The sequence below is a fragment of the Oncorhynchus mykiss genome, chromosome 12 (genome assembly GCF_057628025.1).
Source record: "Oncorhynchus mykiss isolate SJ-2025 chromosome 12, ASM5762802v1, whole genome shotgun sequence".
NCBI classification, from domain to species: Eukaryota; Metazoa; Chordata; class Actinopteri; order Salmoniformes; family Salmonidae; genus Oncorhynchus; species Oncorhynchus mykiss.
This window is the reverse complement of record NC_143033.1, coordinates 10,390,263-10,415,118: the sequence shown is the minus strand read 5'-3', so window position 1 is coordinate 10,415,118 and position 24,856 is coordinate 10,390,263. Positions and strand designations below refer to the sequence as shown.

Below are 24,856 nucleotides of genomic sequence, written 5' to 3'. Positions count from 1 at the left end.
AGGAAGAGTCTTGGTGGTTCCAAACTTCTTCCATTTAAGAATGATGGAGGCCACTGTGTTCTTGGGGACCTTCAATGCTGCAGACATTTTTTGGTACCCTTCCCCATTTGTGCCTCGACACAATCCTGTCTCGGAGCTCTACGGACAATTTCTTCAACCTCATGGCTTGGTTTTTGCACTGACATGCACTGTCAACTGTGGGACTTTATATAGACAGGCAATGGACTGAACAATTAATTGAATTTACCACAGGTGGACTCCAATCCCAAGTAACGCAGCGGTCTAAGGCACTGCATCTGTGCTTGAGGCGTCACTACAGACACCCTGGTTCGATTCCAGATGGTATCACAACCGGCCGTAATTGGGAGTCCCATAGGGTGGCGGACAATTGGCCCAGCGTCATCCGGGTTTGGGTCGGTGTAGTCCGTCATTGTAATTAAGAACTTGTTCTTAACTGACTTGCCCAGTTAAATAAAGGTTAAATAAAGAATTTTTAAAATGATCAATGGAAACAGGATGCAGCTGAGCTCAATTTTGAGTCATCTGATACAGCTATTTTTTAAAAATATTTTAATACATTTGCTACAATTTCTTAACCTATTTTTGCTTTGACATTATGGGGTATTGTGATGTCATTATGGGGTATTGTGATGTCATTATGGGGTATTGTGATGTCATTATGGGGTATTGTGTGTAGATTGATGAGGGGAAAAAATTATTGAATCCATTTTAGAATAAGGCTGTAACGTAAAGAAATGTGGGAAACTTCAAGTGATGTAAAGAAATGTGGAAAAGTTCAAGTGATCTGAATAATTTTCCGAATGCACTGAATGTTAGGTTGTATGTATGTATGTATGCATGTTTGACTGAGTCTTACTATATATGTTTGACTGAGTCTTACTATATATGTTAGGTTGTATGCATGTTTGACTGAGTCTTACTATATATGTTTGACTGAGTCTTACTATATATGTTAGGTTGTATGCATGTTTGACTGAGTCTTACTATATATGTTAGGTTGTATGTATGTTTGACTGAGTCTTACTATATATGTTAGGTTGTGTGTATGTTTGACTGAGTCTTACTATATATGTTAGGTTGTATGTATGTTTGACTGAGTCTTACTATATATGTTTGACTGAGTCTTACTATATATGTTTGACTGAGTCTTACTATATATGTTAGGTTGTATGTATGTTTGACTGAGTCTTACTATATATGTTAGGTTGTATGTATGTTAGGTTGTATGCATGTTTGACTGAGTCTTACTATATATGTTTGACTGAGTCTTACTATATATGTTAGGTTGTATGCATGTTTGACTGAGTCTTACTATATATGTTAGGTTGTATGTATGTTTGACTGAGTCTTACTATATATGTTAGGTTGTATGCATGTTTGACTGAGTCTTACTATATATGTTAGGTTGTGTGTATGTTTGACTGAGTCTTACTATATATGTTAGGTTGTATGCATGTTTGACTGAGTCTTACTATATATGTTAGGTTGTATGTTTGACTGAGTCTTACTATATATGTTAGGTTGTGTGTATGTTTGACTGAGTCTTACTATATATGTTAGGTTGTGTGTATGTTTGACTGAGTCTTACTATATATGTTAGGTTGTGTGTATGTTTGACTGAGTCTTACTATATATGTTTGACTGAGTCTTACTATATACAGTGCCTTGCGAAAGTATTCGGCCCCCTTGAACTTTGTGACCTTTTGCCACATTTCAGGCTTCAAACATAAAGATATAAAACTGTATCAACAAGAATCAAGAACAAGTGGGACACAATCATGAAGTGGAACGACATTTATTGGATATTTCAAACTTTTTTAACAAATCAAAAACTGAAAAATTATTCAGCCCCCTTAAGTTAATACTTTGTAGCGCCACCTTTTGCTGCGATTACAGCTGTGAGTCGCTTGGGGTATGTCTATCAGTTTTGCACATCGAGAGACTGACATTTTTTCCCATTCCTCCTTGCAAAACAGCTCGAGCTCAGTGAGGTTGGATGGAGAGCATTTGTGAACAGCAGTTTTCAGTTCTTTCCACAGATTCTCGATTGGATTCAGGTCTGGACTTTGACTTGGCCATTCTAACACCTGGATATGTTTATTTTTGAACCATTCCATTGTAGATTTTGCTTTATGTTTTGGATCATTGTCTTGTTGGAAGACAAATCTCCGTCCCAGTCTCAGGTCTTTTGCAGACTCCATCAGGTTTTCTTCCAGAATGGTCCTGTATTTGGCTCCATCCATCTTCCCATCAATTTTAACCATCTTCCCTGTCCCTGCTGAAGAAAAGCAGGCCCAAACCATGATGCTGCCACCACCATGTTTGACAGTGGGGATGGTGTGTTGCTTTTACGCCAAACATAACGTTTTGCATTGTTGCCAAAAAGTTCCATTTTGGTTTCATTTGACCAGAGCACCTTCTTCCACATGTTTGGTGTGTCTCCCAGGTGGCTTGTGGCAAACTTTAAACAATACTTTTTATGGATATCTTTAAGAAATGGCTTTCTTCTTGCCACTCTTCCATAAAGGGCAGATTTGTGCAATATACGACTGATTGTTGTCCTATGGACAGAGTCTCCCACCTCAGCTGTAGATCTCTGCAGTTCATCCAGAGTGATCATGGGCCTCTTGGCTGCATCTCTGATCAGTCTTCTCCTTGTATGAGCTGAAAGTTTAGAGGGACGGCCAGGTCTTGGTAGATTTGCAGTGGTCTGATACTCCTTCCATTTCAATATTATCGCTTGCACAGTGCTCCTTGGGATGTTTAAAGCTTGGGAAATCTTTTTGTATCCAAATCCGGCTTTAAACTTCTTCACAACAGTATCTCGGACCTGCCTGGTGTGTTCCTTGTTCTTCATGATGCTCTCTGCGCTTTTAACGGACCTCTGAGACTATCACAGTGCAGGTGCATTTATACGGAGACTTGATTACACACAGGTGGATTGTATTTATCATCATTAGTCATTTAGGTCAACATTGGATCATTCAGAGATCCTCACTGAACTTCTGGAGAGAGTTTGCTGCACTGAAAGTAAAGGGGCTGAATAATTTTGCACGCCCAATTTTTCAGTTTTTGATTTGTTAAAAAAGTTTGAAATATCCAATAAATGTCGTTCCACTTCATGATTGTGTCCCACTTGTTGTTGATTCTTCACAAAAAAATACAGTTTTATATCTTTATGTTTGAAGCCTGAAATGTGGCAAAAGGTCGCAAAGTTCAAGGGGGCCGAATACTTTCGCAAGGCACTGTATGTTTGACTGAGTCTTACTATATATGTTAGGTTGTGTGCATGTTTGACTGAGTCTTACTATATATGTTAGGTTGTATGTATGTTTGACTGAATCTTACTATATATGTTTGACTGAGTCTTACTATATATGTTTGACTGAGTCTTACTATATATGTTAGGTTGTGTGTATGTTTGACTGAGTCTTACTATATATGTTAGGTTGTATGCATGTTTGACTGAGTCTTACTATATATGTTTGACTGAGTCTTACTATATATGTTAGGTTGTATGTATGTTTGACTGAGTCTTACTATATATGTTTGACTGAGTCTTACTATATATGTTTGACTGAGTCTTACTATATATGTTAGGTTGTGTGTATGTTTGACTGAGTTACTATATATGTTAGGTTGTGTGCATGTTTGACTGAGTCTTACTATATATGTTAGGTTGTATGTATGTTTGACTGAGTCTTACTATATATGTTAGGTTGTGTGTATGTTTGACTGAGTCTTACTATATATGTTAGGTTGTATGTTTGACTGAGTCTTACTATATATGTTAGGTTGTGTGTATGTTTGACTGAGTCTTACTATATATGTTAGGTTGTGTGTATGTTTGACTGAGTCTTACTATATATGTTAGGTTGTGTGTATGTTTGACTGAGTCTTACTATATATGTTAGGTTGTATGTATGTTTGACTGAGTCTTACTATATATGTTTGACTGAGTCTTACTATATATGTTTGACTGAGTCTTACTATATATGTTAGGTTGTGTGTATGTTTGACTGAGTCTTACTATATATGTTAGGTTGTATGTATGTATGTTTGACTGAGTCTTACTATATATGTTTGACTGAGTCTTACTATATATGTTAGGTTGTATGCATGTTTGACTGAGTCTTACTATATATGTTAGGTTGTATGTATGTTTGACTGAGTCTTACTATATATGTTAGGTTGTATGTATGTTTGACTGAGTCTTACTATATATGTTAGGTTGTATGCATGTTTGACTGAGTCTTACTATATATGTTAGGTTGTATGTATGTTTGACTGAGTCTTACTATATATGTTTGACTGAGTCTTACTATACATGTTTGACTGAGTCTTACTGTATATGTTTGACTGAGTCTTACTATATATGTTAGGTTGTGTGTATGTTTGACTGAGTCTTACTATATATGTTTGACTGAGTCTTACTATACATGTTTGACTGAGTCTTACTGTATATGTTTGACTGAGTCTTACTATATATGTTAGGTTGTGTGTATGTTTGACTGAGTCTTACTATATATGTTAGGTTGTGTGTATGTTTGACTGAGTCTTACTATATATGTTTGACTGAGTCTTACTATATATGTTAGGTTGTGTGCATGTTTGACTGAGTCTTACTATATATGTTAGGTTGTGTGTATGTTTGACTGAGTCTTACTATATATGTTAGGTTGTGTGTATGTTTGACTGAGTCTTACTATATATGTTAGGTTGTGTGCATGTTTGACTGAGTCTTACTATATATGTTAGGTTGTGTGCATGTTTGACTTAGTCTTACTATATATGTTAGGTTGTGTGCATGTTTGACAGCTGTTCTATGTGGTTTGTTTGTCATTGTGTGTTTGTTTTTTCTAAAGCTGTCCTGCTTCTGCTGGCCTGCTTCTGTGAGTTTCTGAGGAGCCGCAGTATTGTAGTACAATAGTACTAGGCTACTTGTTGTACTGCAGTACTGTTTTTTGTTGTTGTTGTCAAATAAGCCACTCCCACTGTTTCTATATTTCTTATCAATGTGTAAAAAAAAATAAAAAAAATAATACAGTTTACACAATAGTTTCTTCCAGGTGGCCATATTGTCCGGCCCGAATAACTCTTGCTTCTCTTGCTTGGTTCAGTCTCAGTCGACAGCCTATGCCCTGACCACACCAGGCCTACCTCCAGGATGGGAGGAGAGGAAGGACGCCAAGGGACGCACCTATTACGTCAATCATAACAACCGCTGCACCACCTGGACCAAGCCTATCCTCCAGGTACTTAGAGGCCTCACCTTGGTGCCCGGAGAAACTGCATGGGCCTGGACTTACTCCTCCTTCTCTCCTCTGTCCTCATTCCATCGGGGGCATTTCTCTGTGCCTGGGTACAACATCCACTGTTCTCTTTGTCCCCCTCTTCCTGCCGTCCTGTTTTTAAAGTGTGGCTCTGGGTGCATGCCTTACTTCAGGTCACCTGGAGTGTGTGTCCATCTTCCTCCCTCGCCTCTCTTACTCTGTTTCTTACTATGTGTCAAATACTAACTTGAAATGTGCACGTAACTCGTAAGTATTGATGAATGGGAGATTTCAGTGGAAATTTAAAGTGGTGTGCGTGTATCTCATGCATTCTATCTACACACATTGGATGATCTCTCCTCTGCCCGATCATCTCCTTACCCTGTAACTTCCCTCACGTTTCATCTGTCTATCACACACAGACTTGTTCCTCCTTCTACCTGTGTTAACTAAAAAGTCTCTCCCTGACAGCACACTGAAGACGAAGCGAGTACCTCTGACTCCGGGGCTGCAGCTGAAGCCACCTCCACCTCTTCCTCAGCCAACAACAATAGTCATCTGATTGAACCGCAAATACGCCGCGCCCGTAGTCTCAGTTCCCCTACCGTTACCCTGTCCTCCCCCTTAGAGGTGAGATTATCCAGCCTGTCCTGTAGGACTTCCTTACTTCAATCTCTCCTATCTATCTAACTGATAAGAGCGCCCCACCACTACCCTACCCGCCCTCTAGACAACACTTTTCTTTCCTCCCCTTTTCCATCATCTGCTCTCCTCCCGTCTAACATTCTCTGTTCCGTCATCTGCTCTCCTCCCGTCGAACATTCTCTGTCCCGTCATCTCCTCTCCTCCCGTCTAACATTCTCTGTTCCGTCATCTGCTCTCCTCCCGTCGAACATTCTCTGTTCCGTCATCTGCTCTCCTCCCGTCTAACATTCTCTGTTCCGTCATCTGCTCTCCTCCCGTCGAACATTCTCTGTTCCGTCATCTGCTCTCCTCCCGTCTAACATTCTCTGTTCCGTCATCTGCTCTCCTCCCGTCTAACATTCTCTGTTCCGTCATCTGCTCTCCTCCCGTCTAACATTCTCTGTTCCGGCATCTGCTCTCCTCCCGTCGAACATTCTCTGTTCCGTCATCTGCTCTCCTCCCGTCGAACATTCTCTGTTCCGGCATCTGCTCTCCTCCCGTCTAACATTCTCTGTTCCGTCATCTGCTCTCCTCCCGTCGAACATTCTCTGTTCCGGCATCTGCTCTCCTCCCGTCTAACATTCTCTGTTCCGTCATCTGCTCTCCTCCCGTCTAACATTCTCTGTTCCGTCATCTGCTCTCCTCCCGTCTAACATTCTCTGTTCCGTCATCTGCTCTATTCCCGTCTAACATTCTCTGTTCCGTCATCTGCTCTCCTCCCGTCTAACATTCTCTGTTCCGTCATCTGCTCTCCTCCCGTCTAACATTCTCTGTTCCGTCATCTGCTCTCCTCCCGTCTAACATTCTCTGTTCCGTCATCTGCTCTCCTCCCGTCTAACATTCTCTGTTCCGTCATCTGCTCTCCTCCCGTCTAACATTCTCTGTTCCGTCATCTGCTCTCCTCCCGTCTAACATTCTCTGTTCCGTCATCTGCTCTCCTCCCGTCTAACATTCTCTGTTCCGTCATCTGCTCTCCTCCCGTCTAACATTCTCTGTTCCGTCATCTGCTCTCCTCCCGTCTTAACATTCTCTGTTCCGTCATCTGCTCTCCTCCCGTCTAACATTCTCATCTTCTACCTTTCGTCTCTGATTCAGGTTCAGCCTCTATCATTGTCCTGTCTGTCTCCTCTTTCTGTCTTTCAGGTTCAGTACCACTCTGCTGCATGCCACTGTTCTCTGTCCTTCTTGACCGTTGTAATGCTGTTTACCTCATTTACTCCTTCTCTGTCAGTACTTTCACCACCTTCAGTTTAACCTCATGTTACGCTGTGAGAGCATCTTTCATCTGAAGATCATTTTGAAGCTGACATTTTATTTTTAAACACCACTACCTTCAAGCAATGTCATTCAATTCAGTCATCTGAATATAATAATGGATTTTCAAGGTGCTGAAGTCTGACTGATTGTTGAACCATGGTGAGGCTTGGCATGGCTTAGCTATGATCAGGGAAACATCTTTTCCCTTTTCTAATCTCCTCAAGGTGTGATATCTCCAGAGTTAACTAAGGCTGCATCCCAAATGGCACCCTATTCCCTACATAGTCCATATTGGGTTCTGGTAGAAGGTAGTACACTACATAGAGAATAGGGTGCCATTTGGGACATAAGGAGAGAGACACATTCATATGCAGCCCAGGCAATGGACAAACTCCATGGGCTAGAGGGGGGAGATTCATATACAGCCCAGGAAATGGACTGAAAATCCATAGGCTAGAGAGGGGGAGATTCATATACAGCCCAGGAAATGGACTGAAACTCCATAGGCTAGAGGGGGAGATTCACATGCAGCCCAGGAAATGGACTGAAACTCCATAGGCTAGAGAGGGGGAGATTCATATACAGCCCAGGCAATGGACTGAAACTCCATAGGCTAGAGGGGGAGATTCACATGCAGCCCAGGCAATGGACTGAAACTCCATAGGCTAGAGAGGGGGAGATTCATATACAGCCCAGGCAATGGACAAACTCCATAGGCTAGAGGGGGAGATTCATATACAGCCCAGGAAATGGACTGAAACTCCATAGGCTAGAGAGGGGGAGATTCATATACAGCCCAGGAAATGGACTGAAACTCCATAGGCTAGAGAGGGGGAGATTCATATACAGCCCAGGAAATGGACTGAAACTCCATAGGCTAGAGAGGGTGAGATTCATATACAGCCCAGGAAATGGACTGAAACTCCATAGGCTAGAGGGGGAGATTCACATGCAGCCCAGGAAATGGACTGAAACTCCATAGGCTAGAGAGGGGGAGATTCATATACAGCCCAGGCAATGGACTGAAACTCCATAGGCTAGAGGGGGAGATTCACATGCAGCCCAGGCAATGGACTGAAACTCCATAGGCTAGAGAGGGGGAGATTCATATACAGCCCAGGCAATGGACAAACTCCATAGGCTAGAGGGGGAGATTCATATACAGCCCAGGAAATGGACTGAAACTCCATAGGCTAGAGAGGGGGAGATTCATATACAGCCCAGGAAATGGACTGAAACTCCATAGGCTAGAGAGGGGGAGATTCATATACAGCCCAGGAAATGGACTGAAACTCCATAGGCTAGAGAGGGGGAGATTCATATACAGCCCAGGAAATGGACTGAAACTCCATAGGCTAGAGGGGGAGATTCACATGCAGCCGAGGAAATGGACTGAAACTCCATAGGCTAGAGAGGGGGAGATTCATATACAGCCCAGGCAATGGACTGAAACTCCATAGGCTAGAGGGGGAGATTCACATGCAGCCCAGGCAATGGACTGAAACTCCATAGGCTAGAGGGGGGAGATTCATATACAGCCCAGGAAATGGACTGAAACTCCATAGGCTAGAGGGGGAGATTCACATGCAGCCCAGGAAATGGACTGAAACTCCATAGGCTAGAGAGGGGGAGATTCATATACAGCCCAGGCAATGGACAAACTCCATAGGCTAGAGGGGGGAGATTCATATACAGCCCAGGCAATGGACAAACTTCATAGGCTAGAGAGGGGGAGATTCATATACATCCCAGGCAATGGACAAACTTCATAGGCTAGAGAGGGGGATATTCATATACAGCCCAGGCAATGGACAAACTCCATAGGCTAGAGGGGGGAGATTAATATACAGCCCAGGAAATGGACTGAAACTCGATAGGCTAGAGAGGGGGAGATTCACATGCAGCCCAGGCAATGGACAAACTCCATAGGCTAGAGGGGGAGATTCACATGCAGCCCAGGCAATGGACAAACTCCATAGGCTAGAGGGGGAGATTCACATGCAGCCCAGGCAATGGACTGAAACTCCATAGGCTAGAGGGGGAGATTCACATGCAGCCCAGGCAATGGACAAACTCCATAGGCTAGAGGGGGGAGATTCACATGCAGCCCAGGAAATGGACTGAAATTCCATAGGCTAGAGAGGGGGAGATTCATATACAGCCCAGGCAATGGACTGAAACTCCATAGGCTAGAGGGGGAGATTCACATGCAGCCCAGGCAATGGACTGAAACTCCATAGGCTAGAGAGGGGGAGATTCATATACAGCCCAGGCAATGGACAAACTCCATAGGATAGAGGGGGAGATTCACATGCAGCCCAGGCAATCGACAAACTCCATAGGCTAGAGGGGGAGTTTCACATGCAGCCCAGGCAATGGACAAACTCCATAGGCTAGAGGGGGAGATTCACATGCAGCCCAGGCAATGGACAAACTCCATAGGCTAGAGGGGGAGATTCATTCATATGCAGCCCAGACAATGGACAAACTCCATAGGCTAGAGAGGGGGAGATTCATTCATATGCAGCCCAGGCAATGGACAAACTCCATAGGCTAGAGAGGGGGAGATTCATTCATATTCAGCCCAGGAAATGGACTGAAACTCCATAGGGGAGGGAGGGAGAGATTCATTCATATGCAGCCCAGGAAATGGACTGAAACTCCATAGGGGAGGGAGGGAGTGATTAATTCATATGCAGACCAGGCAATGGACTGAAACTCCACAGCTTATGGATGCAGGACCCTGTCCTGGAAGTTGGTCATGACTAATCTGCTATGAGATGCAATGAAAAGCACTGAAAAGCATGACTTATTCTCCATGTGACAAGTTTACCTGTGATTGGTCTAGGCTTGTGACAGTAGGGCACAGCCCTCCTTATTGGTCACCGGATGCAGTCGGCCAAAGTACACCGAATGTAAGAGAGGGTAATATTATGTGGTGGACTGAACGGCTCTAATGTGTGACTTGCTAAACCACACATCAGTATTCTGTTACATCCCCTGTCCGTTAACCTCACCCCCCCCCCCCCCCAGGCTATGGACGGAAGGAAGTGTCTTCATTGAGCTTCCGAAAAGATCATCTGGTTCCCAGAGTCCACAATCACAGATGTGACAGTCTACACAGCCCATTATTGCATTTGTCGGCCTCATCTGAAAGACGTTATGTCACAATAGATTGAGTGGTTCTGCTGCTTTAATATCTGAAGCAAGTTTTCGGGCTGGATGGGAATATGTGGGACACAGCTCACTCTGTTATTTCTCACTCTGTCAAACCCTTTGTTAAGCCTTATTGTGGTATTGAATCATTTGTATACACTGTGTGGAAAGGAAGTGGCTGAGAAATACCTTTTTTACGATTTTTTACCTTTATTTAACTAGGCAAGTCAGTTAAGAACAAATTCTTATTTTCAATGACGGCCTAGGAACAGTGGGGTTAACTGCTTGTTCAGGGGCAGAACGACAGATTTGTACCTTGTCAGCTCGGGGGTTTGAACTTGCAACCTTCCGCTTACTAGTCCAACGCTCTAACCACTAGGCTACCCTGCCGATGCTTCTTAAGAGATGACACATATATATTGTCAGTTCGATGTGTTGATGATATGCTTTCGGAGAACTCAGTGGCAGTGGAATTGTTTTTCTTTTCCACCATTGTCTTTAACGACGCATTCTGATTTCTGCCACCACTTGATTTGACAACGTTTCATGACCAATAGACTATAGAAGGTGTTGGATATCCGGGCGGAAGGAGAGAACCAGAGCGGTGTTTCTTTGGGTCATCTAGAAGGTGTGTCGGTGACCTGTGTTCGGGTGATGTTGAAATGTTACATAATCGTGATGAAACGAGGTTAGCAGCTGTTGGCCCTATCAGGTTAACCTCACTCATCACGGCGTGTGTGTCGGAATGCGTGTGTGTCGGAATGCGTGTGTCGGAATGCATGTGTGTCGGCATGTGTGTCGGAATGCGCGTGTGTCGGAATGCGTGTGTGTGCTCTTAGCCTTATATTCAGGGGAATGTTGTGATTTGAACGATTATTGTCCTTATTTTAATGGTCTTTTTGTGTTATAAAAACCTTAGTCTAAGCCGTCTATTTGTGGAAAAATCACCCTGATTAACTCTTTAGTCATATCCCAGTTCAACCTGATTTAACTCTTTAGTCATATCCCAGTTTAACCTGATTTACAGTTGAAGTCGGAAGCTTACATACACTTAGGTTGGAGTCATTAAAACTCATTTTTCAACCACTCCACAAATTTCTTGTTAACAAAATATAGTTTTGGCAAGTCAGTTAGGACATCTACTTTGTTCACGACACAAGTCATTTTTCCAACAATTGTTTACAGACAGATTATTTCACTTATAATTCACTGTATCACTCACTATTCCAGTGGGTCAGAAGTTTACATACACTAAGTTGACTGTGCCTTTAAACAGCTTGGAAAATTCCAGAAAATGATGGCATGGCTTTAGAAGCTTCTGATAGGCTAATTGACATAATTTGAGTCAATTGGAGGTACCTGTGGATGTATTTCAAGGCCTACCTTCACACTCAGAGCCTCTCTGCTTGATGTCATTGGAAAATCAAAATAAATTAGCAAAGACCTCAGGAAAAAAAAATAGTAGACCTCCAAGTCTGGCTCATCTTTGGGAGCAATTTCCAAACACCTGAAGGTGCCACGTTCATCTGTACAAACAATATTACGCAAGTATAAACACCAAAGGACCACGCAGCCATCATACCGCTCAGGAAGGAGACGTGTTCTGTCTCCTAGAGATGAATGTACTTTGGTGTGAAAAGTGCAAATCAATCCCAGAACAACAGCAAAGGACCTTGTGAAGATGCTGAAGGAAACGGGCACAAAACTATCTCTATCCACAGTAAAACTAGTCTTATATCGACAAAAAAAAAAACCTGAAAGACCGCTCAGCAAGGAAGAGGTAAAAGGTAAAAGCCACTGCTCCTAAACCGCCATAAAAAAGCCAGACAACGGTTTGCAACTGCACATGGGGACAAAGATTGTACTTTTTGAAGAAATGTCCTCTGGTCTGATAACTGTTTGGCCATAATTACCATTATGTTTGGAGGAAAAATTAGGAGGCTTGCAAGCCGAGGAACACCATCCCAACCGTGAAGCACGGGGGTAGCGTCATCATGTTGTGGGGGTGCTTTGCTGCAGTGGTGCACTTCACAAAATAGATGGCATCATGAGGTAGGAAAATTATGTGGATATATTGAAGCAATATCTCAAGACAGTCAGGAAGTTAAAGCTTGGTCTCAAATGGGTCTTCCAAATGGACATTTGCCCCAAGCATACTTCCAAAGTTATGGCAAAATGGCTTAAGGACAACAAAGTCAAGGTATTGGAGTAGCCATCACAAAGCCCTGATCTCAATCCTATAGAACATTTGTGGGCAGAACTGAAGGTGTGTTTGAGCAAGGAGGCCTACAAACCTGACTCAGTTCTGTCAGGAGGAATGAGCCAAAATTCACCCAACTTATTGTGTGAAGCTTGTGGAAGGCTACTCGACACATTTGACCCAAGTTAAACAATTTAAAAGTAATGCTACCAAATACTAATTGAGTGTATGTAAACTTCTGACCCACTGGGTATGTGATAAAATAAATAAAAGCTGACATAAATTATTCTCTCTACTATTATTCTGACATGTCATATTCTTAAAATAAAGTAATGATCCTAACTGACCTAAGACCTAAATTGTGAAAAACTGAGTTTAAATGTATTTGGCTAAGGTGTACAGTGGGGCAAAAAAGTATTTAGTCAGCCACCAATTGTGCAAGTTCTCCCACTTATAAAGATGAGAGAGGCCTGTAATTGTCATCATAGGTACACTTCAACTATGACAGACAAATTAGGGGGAAAAATCCAGAAAATCTGATGAAACCAAGATTGAACTCTTTGGCCTGAGTGCCAAGCATCACATCTGGAGGAAATCTGGCACCATCCCTACGGTGAAGCATGGTGGTGGCAGCATCATGCTGTGGGGATGTTTCCAGCAGCAGGGACTGGGAGACTCGTCAGGATCGAGGCAAAGATGAACAGAGCAAAGTACAGAGCGATCCTTGATGAAAACCTGCTCCAGAGCGCTCAGGACCTCAGACTGGGGTGAAGGTTCACTTTCCTACAGGACAACGACCCTAAGCACACAGCCAAGACAACGCAGGAGTGGCTTTGGGACAGGTCTCTGAATGTTCTGGAGTGACCCGGTCTTGAACCCGATCGAACATCTCTGGAGAGACCTGAAAATAGTTGTGCAGCAACGCTCCTTGTCCAACCTGACAGAGCTTGAGAGGATCTGCAGAAAACAATTGGAGAAACTCCCCAAATACAGGTGTACCAAGCTTGTAGCGTCACACCCAAGAAGACTCGAGGCTGTAATAGCTTTCAAAGGTGTGTCAACAAAGTACTGAGTAAAGGGTCTGAATACTTAAGTAAATGTCGTATTTCAGGTTTTTATTTTTAATAAAATAGCAAGAAATAAAATAAAATAGTTTTTGCTTCGTCATTGTGTGTAGATTGATGAGGGGGGAAAAAAACATTTTAGAATAAGGCTGTCATGTAACCGAATTTGGAAAATGTCAAGGGGTCTGAATACTTTCCGAATGCACTGTATAAATATATATTTAAAAAAATATATATATAAAAATATATGTATTTATGTATTTAACCCCATTTTTTTTGTCACTAAACTTTCTCCATATACTTCCATACGTGTTCGTAAGAGACTCAACTTTCCACATTGGGGTCATATTAGTGTGTAGCCCAAACTGTTTGGACGCTACAGAGAGAAGTTGGCAGGCGAGGCTGTACCGACTTCAGACTAGTCCCTTGATGCTTGTGGGGGTCATAGAGCAAAACGGTGTTCGTGAGAGTCTCGTCTTTTCACAGAAAAGGTTTGTAGAAGACTGATTTTTCCAGATGTCTCATGGTGTGACAAACACCGTTCTAGCCGTGCCACCTCTCACTGCAGATGCGGGAGGCGGTGATACCGGTGGATTTTAAGACACAGCCCATGAAAAACAAAATATCTCTCTAGCTTAAACTGCTGGGTTTTTGATGTGGATTTACTTATTCAGATTGACGCATGGGTGCGTCGATAGACTCTCTCTTACGGGATTTTAAAAACTGTTCATTATCAGATGCGTCATTAATTGTATTAGAAAACCTCAAGCTAAAAGAACATGAAAAGGAGTGAGGGATCAGGTGGTAATCTCCCTCTAGACTTGTTTGTTTATTACAGCAATTAAAGCCCACAGTTAATGACACTAATGGGCCTTAGGTCATATGTAATTATGACGCTGCATTAGCTTGGAAATCACGTGAACAAGGTTGTTCACGTCAACTGGAAGGAGAGTTAATTAAAGGTTGGAAGAGGGAGGAGGGACTGGGGATGTGTTTTTTTTTCTCAGACTGACGGAGAGAGTAGATTGAGGTGAAGTCCTCATTGTCAATGTGGTCATTTACATTTTTCATAGGAGATAACAGAATAATTAAGACAACTTTTTCTCTCGTATTAAAAGTCAGATATCATCAAGGAGCAGAAAGATAATGTTTTTTTTAGGGTTGTGTAGGTACTGGCCTAATTAAGTTGAACATATTTGCTTTAAAAGTGATTAGGAAGTTAAGACTAGAAATCAGAACTTTTTTCCGTCCAACAAATTGTTGCTAGTTGCTAGGAATTTCCTTTGTGTGTGACACACAGGAGCTAAAGACATCCAAGTCTATAGGAGTCCGTCCTTCACATTCTAATCTGTTCCGTTGGGTTCTGTCCTACTCTAGGGGGCGGCCAACAACATAGCTGTGCGTCGGGCGGTGAAGGACACCCTCTCCAACCCCCAGTCCCCCCAGCCCTCCCCCTACAGCTCCCCAAAATCAGGACATCAGTCCCAGCAGAGCTTCCTGCCCCCGGGGTGGGAGATGAGGATAGCACCCAACGGAAGACCCTTCTTCATTGACCACAACAGCAGGCTCACCACATGGGTGAGATGATACTGCTACTTCTAATTCTTCTTTCGTCTTCCCTCTTCTTTGTTTTCATCATCGTCTTGCAGCTACTGGTTCTACTGCTATTGTACAGTATCAGCCAGTCCTCATACACTCCCTTCCCCTTGGTCCTGCCCCTTGGTCCTGCCTCTTGGTCCTGCCCCTTGGTCCTGCCCCTTGGTCCTGCCCCTTGGCCCTTCCCCTTGGCCCTGCTCCTTCCCCTTGGCCCTTCCCCTTCCCCTTGGCCCTTCCCCTTGGCCCTGCTCCTTCCCCTTGGCCCTTCCCCTTGGTCCTGCCCCTTGGCCCTGCCCCTTGGCCCTGCCCCTTGGCCTTGGCCCTGCCCCTTGGCCCTGCCCCTTGGTCCTTCCCCTTGGCCCTTCCCCTTGGCCCTTCCCCTTCCCCTTGGCCCTGCCCCTTCCCCTTGGCCATGCCCCTTCCCCTTGGCCCTGCCCCTTCCCCTTGGCCCTTCCCCTTGGTCCTGCCCCTTGGCCCTGCCCCTTCCCCTTGGCCCTGCCCCTGCCCCTTGGCCCTGCCCCTTGGCCCTGCCCCTTGGCCCTGCCCCTTGGCCCTGCCCCTTGGCCCTGCCCCTTCCCCTTGGTCCTGCCCCTTGATCCTGCCCCTTCCCCTTGGTCCTGCCCCTTGGCCCTTCCTATTGGTCCTGCCCCTTGATCCTGCCCCTTCCCCTTGGTCCTGCCCCTTGGCCCTGTTATCTGCTGCTGTCTGGTAATAATGCTAACCATTTTGTTTTATGTTCTTATGACTGTTAGTACTTTTTTTTAAAGTATTGACCTGCCCAAGGACTATAGAACATTAGCTGGTTGGATAAATCTGTCATATTTACAGACTGTTGATCAATGCAAATTGGTGATGTTCTGCCAAGATGAACAGCCTAAAAATAAGCTTTCTGCTCAGACCCATTGGTCTAAACTGAGCCAACAGCTAACAGCTCTAGTCTACAGTATTGACTAGAGGGCGCGATGGCGACCTCAGGTGTACAAAGGTAGTATCAAAAACAATTCGCTCAATCTCATTTCGTCAGCCCCAATATACAGTAGTTAGACCTCCTTAAGAAATGTAATCAATTCGATTGTAGTAGGAGAGATTGTATTGAATGTGGTTTTTTTCCAAGTGAAGTGGGGTCATTTATTTTTGTGTGGTTAATAAAGATTGTGTGGATAGTTATCTATCTGAAATGAAATGATTGGCCCCTCCTGTGTCAAATTGACAGCATATTGGATTATTTAGATCTGAACATAGTCTCTCTCTCTCTCCTTCCCCTCTCTCCTTCCTCTCTCTCTCTCCTTCCTCCCTCTCTCTCCTTCCTCTCTCTCTCTCCTTCCTCTCTCTCTCTCCTTCCTCTCTCTCTCTCCTTCCTCTCTCTCTCTCTCCTTCCTCTCTCTCTCTCCTTCCTCTCTCTCTCTCCTTCCTCGCTCTCCTTTCTCTCGCTCTCCTTCCTCTCTCTCCTTCCTCTCGCTCTCCTTCCTCTCTCTCCTTCCTCTCGCTCTCCTTCCTCTCGCTCTCCTTCCTCTCGCTCTCCTTCCTCTCTCTCTCCTTCCTCTCTCTCCTTCCTCTCTCTCTCCTTCCTCTCTCTCTCCTTCCTCTCTCTCTCCTTCCTCTCTCTCTCCTTCCTCTCTCTCTCCTTCCTCTCTCTCTCCTTCCTCTCTCTCTCCTTCCTCTCTCTCTCCTTCCTCTCTCTCTCCTTCCTCTATTTCCCTATCAGGAGGACCCGAGGTTGAAGTATCCAGTCCACATGAGAACAAAAGCCTCTCTGGACCCTGGTGACCTGGGGCCTCTTCCTGTAAGTACAGTTTATAACCTCTTTTGAGCCCTTCATAACGCCTTCATAACCCCTTTATAAACCCTTCATAACCCCTTTATTAACCCTTCATAACGCCTTTATGAACCCTTTATAAACCCTTCATAACGCCTTTGTAAACCCTTCATAACCCCTTTATAAACCCTTCATAACCCCTTTATAAACCCTTCATAACGCCTTTATAAACCCTTTATTAACCCTTCATAACGCCTTTATAAACCCTTCATAACGCCTTTATAAACCCTTTATTAACCCTTCATAACGCCTTTATAAACCCTTTATTAACCCTTCATAACGCCTTTATAAACCATTCATAACGCCTTTATAAACCCTTTATTAACCCTTCATAACGCCTTTATAAACCCTTCATAACGCCTTTATAAACCCTTTATTAACCCTTCATAACGCCTTTATAAACCCTTCATAACGCCTTTATAAACCCTTCATAACGCCTTTATAAACCCTTTATGACCCCTTTATGACCCCTTTATAACCCCTTTATAACCCCTTTATAACCCCTTTATGAACCCTTTATAACCCCTTTATCTCCTGAAGGACCAAGTTCTCTCCAGCTCACCTTTCCTCTGGATTATCTTAATGCACATTTCTTTTCAACATTAAACCTTTCATATCACCTTTACAGAATGGGGCGAAATCATCAATGGACAAAATATGCAGCATTAATTGTTGTTGCTCGGAATAATTTTCCGTTCTGAGATTATAACTAGGGCCGAGACGATACCAGTATCACCATACTCGTTTTGCATCGTGGCAATGAAACAAAACATGAAGCGGATATAACTCATTTAGATAAACAGCCCTAATGTTGGAAACAAACATCCATTATGTTGTCATCCAGAGTCACATGTCTTTCTTTTCCAAGTTGTAGCACATCATATTTTACCCACAGCTGGTTTTTAAAAGGACCAAAGAGTGTCGATAAGCTTTGTGTTTTCATTGTTGCCATGTTGCGCTGGTATCGTCCCAGACCTAGTTTAATACCTGTTTACCGGTAGTTTAATACCGGGTAGTGTTCCTTTTGAGGTTGTTATTGTAGAACTGCTTAAGTCATGGACTGGCCTGGCAAAGCTTTGGAGTGGAAGCACACGTTACCTTTTGTTTTTGGAGTGTGGGAATGAAGCAAGCCGGGCAGGCACAGTGTGGAATGAGAGTAGAGTATTGCTGAATTCCAAATGTGAATCATTCACTAGCCTCTACTACCTAGGAACTCTGTAGCTCTAAAGACACTGGCTAGGTATAAGTAGGGATGTGTATCTTTCCCTTTCAAGACAATTCGATACGTATCTAGATACATGGGCTCTGATAAGATACAGGAACCATACATTTTAGGTTGAAACAATTCGGTTTGATTAGAGGAACGAATCAATGCGATTTGATTTAATTAGAGGAACGAATGAATGCAATTCGGTTCAACGGAATACGAACAGTTGTTGCATAATCACATTCATTTTCCATTCTAAATGAAAATCTGCTGCTGATGGAGCTCATGAGCTGGGCCTCTGAGCTGGGCCTCTGAGCTGGGCCTCTCTGAGCTGGGCCTCTCTGAGCTGGGCCTCTCTGAGCTGGGCCTCTCTGAGCTGGGCCTCTCTGAGCTGGATCTGTGTGTGTTAATTTTATTTATTTTACCTTTATTTAACCAGGTAGGCAAGTTGAGAACAAGTTCTCATTTACAATTGCGACCTGGCCAAGATAAAGCAAAGCAGTTCGACAGATACAACGACACAGAGTTACACATGGAGTAAAACAAACATACAGTCAATAATACAGTATAAACAAGTCTATATACAATGTGAGCAAATGAGGTGAGAAGGGAGGTTAAGGCAAAAAAGGCCATGGTGGCAAGGTAAATACAATATAGCAAGTAAAACACTGGAATGGTAGTTTTGCAATGGAAGAATGTGCAAAGTAGAAATAAAAATAATGGGGTGCAAAGGAGCAAAATAAATTAATTAATTAAATACAGTTGGGAAAGAGGTAGTTGTTTGGGCTAAATTATATGTGGGCTATGTACAGGTGCAGTAATATGTGAGCTGCTCTGACAGTTGGTGCTTAATGCTAGTGAGGGAGATAAGTGTTTCCAGTTTCAGAGATTTTTGTAGCTCGTTCCAGTCATTGGCAGCAGAGAACTGGAAAGAGAGGCGGCCAAAGAAAGAATTGGTTTTGGGGGTGACTAGAGAGATATACCTGCTGGAGCATGTGCTACAGGTGGGAGATGCTATGGTGACCAGCGAGCTGAGATAAGGGGGGACTTTACCTAGCAGGGTCTTGTAGATGACATGGAGCCAGTGGGTTTGGCGACGAGTATGAAGCGAGGGCCAGCCAACGAGAGCGTACAGGTCGCAATGGTGGGTAGTATATGGGGCTTTGGTGACAAAACAGATTGCACTGTGATAGACTGCATCAAATTTGTTGAGTAGGGTATTGGAGGCTATTTTGTAAATGACATCGCCAAAGTCGAGGATTGGTAGGATGGTCAGTTTTACAAGGGTATGTTTGGCAGCATGAGTGAAGGATGCTTTGTTGCGAAATAGGAAGCCAATTCTAGATTTAACTTTGGATTGGAGATGTTTGATGTGGGTCTGGAAGGAGAGTTTGATCTATATGTTTATGGTGTAAGGGAAACTGGGCATCTACCATACCACTATCAGTTAGGGGGGGACATTTTTTCAGTTTGTCCCCATTTGTGTACATTAAAAGTGTTAAGAATAGTGATGTATCAATATTTATATATGTTTTTACCATCTTTACCCTATATATCTAAAAATGACCATATATACTGATTGTTTCAAGAAAAACTTCCAAAATTATTGCTGATAGTGAACCTGAACAAGCGAAATAGAATTTAATGTAAGCCCAGATCAGCATGTATAGGCAGATAGCTTTAACTTTTATGGCTACTTTTATCCCGGGAAAACGCCATTTTCAACAGCGCATTTGATAAAATAATAACCTAGCAAATGACATTGGTTGTGACTCAACCAGGCAGCAGGTAGTCTAGTGGTTAGAGCGTTAGACTAGTAACCGAAAGGTTGCAAGATCGAATCCCCGAGCTGACAAGGTAAAAATCAGTCGTTCTGCCCCTGAACAGGCAGTTAACCCACCCAGGCCGTCATTGAAAATATGAATTTGTTCTTAACTGACTTGCCTAGTTAAATAAAGTTATAAAAAAACAAAAAGCCTAATTTCGCGCTAGTCATTCTACAATCATTTGAATGCTGAAGGTGACGAGCAGATGTGCAAGATCAGAAATAAGCCTCTCATAGATCAGCATGCGAAGCTGCACTCAACGAGCTGTTTGACCAGGCTACTGATATTACTAGGGTTGTTCGGCAAAATGGCTTGTAGATCATTGACTGTCAACGTAATTACATGCTTAGTTTGACAGTGACGGAGAAGACGTAGTTGTCACAAAATATTAGGTATTTCCTGAAGGTTGGAAGAAAATAATTTGAGCAGCAAAAAAAATAATAATTAAGCGACAATTCGTAACTTTTGAATCTATTTCCTGACCGGCGCGTTCTACATTTCGATCTGTTTGTGGTACCACTGACCGATGCTTATCGGTGAATCGTTACATCCGTACGTATAGGCAATTCTCACAATTTGACAAACACTCACTTCGAGGAGAATGCACACACTTGACATGTAGCTGTGTACCCCTTATTCTTCTAAATGACATGAGGCTTCCTGGCGCTAGTGGTGTGTTTGTTTTTCTCTCTGTTCTCTCCATGGCGTGGGGGGGGACGTCTTACTGGCAGACCCTACCAAACCTACCAGAGGAGGTTGGTGCTGAATGCAACCGTACAGCGCAGCCTCCCTCTGCCTGCCTTGTCTTACTGTGACTGCCTGCCCTGTGCTGCAAACTGCACTCTCTATCTCTCTCATAACTGGCATGATGGTTGGATGACTGTTGTCTCATCGCTCCCCCTCCTCTCTCTATGCTCGTTCCCCCCCATCACCCCCTTCTCATTCTCCATCAGAGTCCCCCAGCCCACACTCAGCCCCCCCCCCCCAGACTGCACAATGTTCAGTGTCTGGGGTAGTGGTCCCCAGGGAGGGTAGTGGTCTCCAGGGAGGGCAGTAGTCCCCAGGGAGGGTAATGAAGAGGGCAGTAGACCCCAGGGAGGGCAGTAGTCCCCAGGGAGGGTAGTGAAGAGGGCATTAGTCTCCATGGAGGGCATTAGTCTCCATGGAGGGCATTAGTCTCCATGGAGGGCATTAGTCTCCATGGAGGGCAGTAGTCTCCAGGGAGGGCAGTAGTCTCCAGGGAGGGCAGTAGTCTCCAGGGAGGGCAGTAGTCTCCAGGGAGGGCAGTAGTCTCCAGGAAGGGCAGTAGTCTCCAGGGAGGGTAATAAAAAGGGCAGTAGTCTCCAGGGAGGGCAGTAGTCTCCAGGGAGGGTAGTGAAGAGGGCATTAGTCTCCAGGGAGGGTAATGAAGAGGGCAGTAGTATCCAGGGAGGGCAATGAAGTGGGCAGTAGTCTCCAGGGAGGGCAGTAGTCTCCAGGGAGGGTAACGAAGAGGGCAGTAGTCTCCAGGGATGGCAGTAGTCCCCAGGGAGGGCAATGAGGAGGGCAGTGTACTCCAGGGAGGGCAATGAAGAGGGCAGTAGTCTCCAGGGAGGGCAGTAGTCTCCAGGGAGGGCAGTAGTCTCCAGGGAGGGCAGTAGTCTCCAGGGAGGGCAGTAGTCTCCAGAGAGGGCTGTAGTATCCAGGGAGGGCAGTAGTCCCCAGGGAGGGCAATGAAGAGGGCAGTGTACTCCAGGGAGGGCAATGAAGAGGGCAGTAGTCTCCAGGGAGGGCAGTAGTCTCCAGGGAGGGCAGTAGTCTCCAGGGAGGGCAGTAGTCTCCAGGGAGGGCAGTAGTCTCCAGGGAGGGCAGTAGTCTCCAGGGAGGGCAGTAGTCTCCAGGGAGGGCAGTAGTCCCCAGGGAGGGCAATGAAGAAGGCAGTGTACTCCAGGGAGGGCAATGAAGAGGGCAGTAGTCTCCACGAAGAGCAGTAGTCTCCAGTGAGGGCAGGCGTCTCCAGGGAGGGTAATGAAGAGGGCAGTAGTCCCCAGGGAGGGTAATGAAGAGGGCAGTAGTCTCCAGGGAGGGCAGTAGTTTCCAGGGAGGGCAATGAAGAGGGCAGTAGTCTCCAGGGAGGGTAGTGGTCCCGTGGAGGGCAGTGGGAGAGGGTAGTGGTCCACTCTATTCTATTCCGGTCTGCTGCATGATGTGAGTGACCTCCCTTTTTATTTTCCCAGTCTTCACCATATGAAGTAAAGGTATGGTGGTCTTCCTCCTGATACACAGCCGTCTCTCTACCCGACTGAGACAGGGTCAGACTGAAGCTAGTGGACCAATCTAATCTCGCCCCTGGCCTGCTCTCTCTCTCTCTGTCCCACTGACAGTCAGTGTGTTTGTGGCTCGCTGCGTCACTGTCACTGTGGTCACTGTGTCGATGGTGGTGTACTGTACCGGTCTGGATGGTCACTGTATCAATGGTGTACTGGTCTGGATGGATGTGGTGGTATTACCAGGTGTAACTGGTGCCACTCCTGTCTGTCATCCCCCATCTGTCTGAGTCAGTTACTCACTGTGCTCTCTCCTCTCTAGCCTGGCTGGGAGGAACGCGTGCATGCAGATGGCAGGACCTTCTACATTGACCACAGTAAGTTCCAGGGCTCTGCCTCTCTACCTGTGTTAACGTATTGACTGTTTTCATCTCTTTCTCTTGGATACTTGAAGACCATCTCTCTTCCTCAAACGGTGAGACAGTGTTTCTCTCTCTTTCCCGATTTCTTTCTCGCTCAGTCTTTCTCACTTGCTCTCTCTCTTGTTCTTTGTCGCTCTCGCTCTACTAACCTCCCTATGTGTTTTTTCTCTCTCTCTCTCTCTCTCTCTCTCTCTCTCTCTCTCTCTCTCTCTCGTTGCCTAAGTCCTAACTTATTACATACACAATCCTGTTCACAAAAATGAATCGCACCTACAGACAGTGAGTCACGTGGCTGGCATCAAGGCGTTCGATTGAATGTGAGAATGGGAAAAATGTTTGACCTAAGAGACTTTGAGCATGGTGTGATCATCGGTGCCAGGCGTGAGGGATCCAGTTTCACAGAAACGGATGGCAGTTTTTAGGCTTTACTGAGAATGATACGACAAACAAAACACATCCTGTCAGCGGCAGTCCTGTGGGCAAAACATTTCCGACATCTTTTGGAATGTCCCTAAGAATTCAGGCTGTTCTGGGGGCAAAGGGGTGTCCAACCCGGTACTCAATGTACCTGGTAGGTGTACCTAATAAACTGGGCGGTGCGTATATCCAGTGCATTCGTAAAGTATTCAGACCCCTTGACTTTTTCCACATTTTGTTACGTTGCAGCCTTACTCGAAAATCGATTTTATATACATCTTTGTCCTCAATCTGCACACAATACCCCATAATGACAAAGTTAACATTTAGAAAAACCTGTTGTTTTACATTTATTAAAAATACGAAACATAAATACAATATTTACATCAGTATTCAGACCCTTCGCTATGAAACTCGAAATTGAGCTCAGGTGCTTCCTGTTTCCATTGATCATCCTTAATATTTCTACAACTTGATTGGTGTCCACCTGTGGTAAATTCAATTGATTGGACATGATTTGGAAAGGCACACACCTCTATATAAGGTCCCACATTTGACAGTGCATGTCAGAGCAAAAACCAAGCCATGAGGTCGAAGGAATTTTCCGTAGAGCTACGAGACAGGATTGTGTCGAGGTACAGACGTGGAGAAGGGTACCCAAAAAAATTCTGCCGCATTGAAGATCCCCAAGAACACAGTGGCCTCCATCATTCTTAAATGGAAGAATTTTGGAACCACCAAGACTCTTCCTAGAGCTGGCCAATCAGGCCTTTATGGTAGAGTGGCCAGACGGAAGTAAAAAGCACATGAAAGCCCACTTGGAGTTTGCCAAAAGGCACCTAAAGGACTCTGAAGATTCTCTGGTCTGATGAAACCAAGATTTAACCATTTGGCCTGAATGCCATGCGTCACATCTGGAGGAAACCAGGCACCATCCCAGCGGTGAAGCATGGTGGTGGCAGCATCATGCTGTGGGGATGTTTTTCAGCGGCAGAGACTGAGAGACTAGTCAAGATCAAGGGAAAGATGAATGGAGCAAAGTGCAGAGATCCTTGATGAAAACCTGCTCCAGAGCGCTCAGGACTTCAGACTGGGGCAAAGGTTCACATTCCAACAGGACAACGACCATAAGCACACAGCCAAGACAACACAGGAGTGGCTTCGGGACAAGTCTCTGAATATCCTTGAGCGGCCCAGCCAGAGCCCGGACTTGAACCCGATCAAACATCTCTGGAGAGACCTGAAAATAGCTGTGCAGCGACGCTCCCCATCCAACCTGACAGAGCTTGAGAGGATCTGCAGAGAAGAATGGGAGAAACTCCCCAAATACAGGTGTACCAAGCTTGTAGCTTCACACCCAAGAAGACTTGAGGCTGTAATCACTGCCAAAGGTGCTTCAACAAAGTACTGAGTAAATGGTCTGAATGCTTATGTAATGTGATATTTCAGTTTTTTATAAATTTGCTAAATTTGTCATTATTGTGTGTAGATTGATAAGGGGGGGAAAATAAATGTAATCCATTTTAGAATAAGGCTGTAACGTAACAAAATGTGTACTCCAGGCGTCTGAATACTTTCCTTACACTGACTATACTGAACATTAGGAACACCTTCCTGATATTGTGTTGCACCCACCCACCCGTATGCCCTCAGACCAGCCTCAATTTGTTG

The 24,856-nt window shown here is 44.4% G+C and overlaps 1 protein-coding gene across 31 annotated transcripts in view; it reads left to right on the top strand.

Annotated features, from left to right (window-relative positions):
- The window catches only part of nedd4l (NEDD4 like E3 ubiquitin protein ligase), a 121,479-nt gene that overhangs the window by 79,304 nt on the left and 17,319 nt on the right, over positions 1-24,856 (top strand). For all 31 annotated transcript variants that reach the window (XM_090191686.1, XM_090191682.1, XM_090191676.1 and 28 more), the window contains 5 exons: positions 5,142-5,276; positions 5,766-5,924; positions 15,033-15,233; positions 16,957-17,034; positions 22,669-22,723. In XM_090191686.1, the coding sequence (XP_090047812.1) occupies positions 5,142-5,276; positions 5,766-5,924; positions 15,033-15,233; positions 16,957-17,034; positions 22,669-22,723 (628 nt within the window). The remainder of the gene's footprint in view (positions 1-5,141; positions 5,277-5,765; positions 5,925-15,032; positions 15,234-16,956; positions 17,035-22,668; positions 22,724-24,856) is intronic.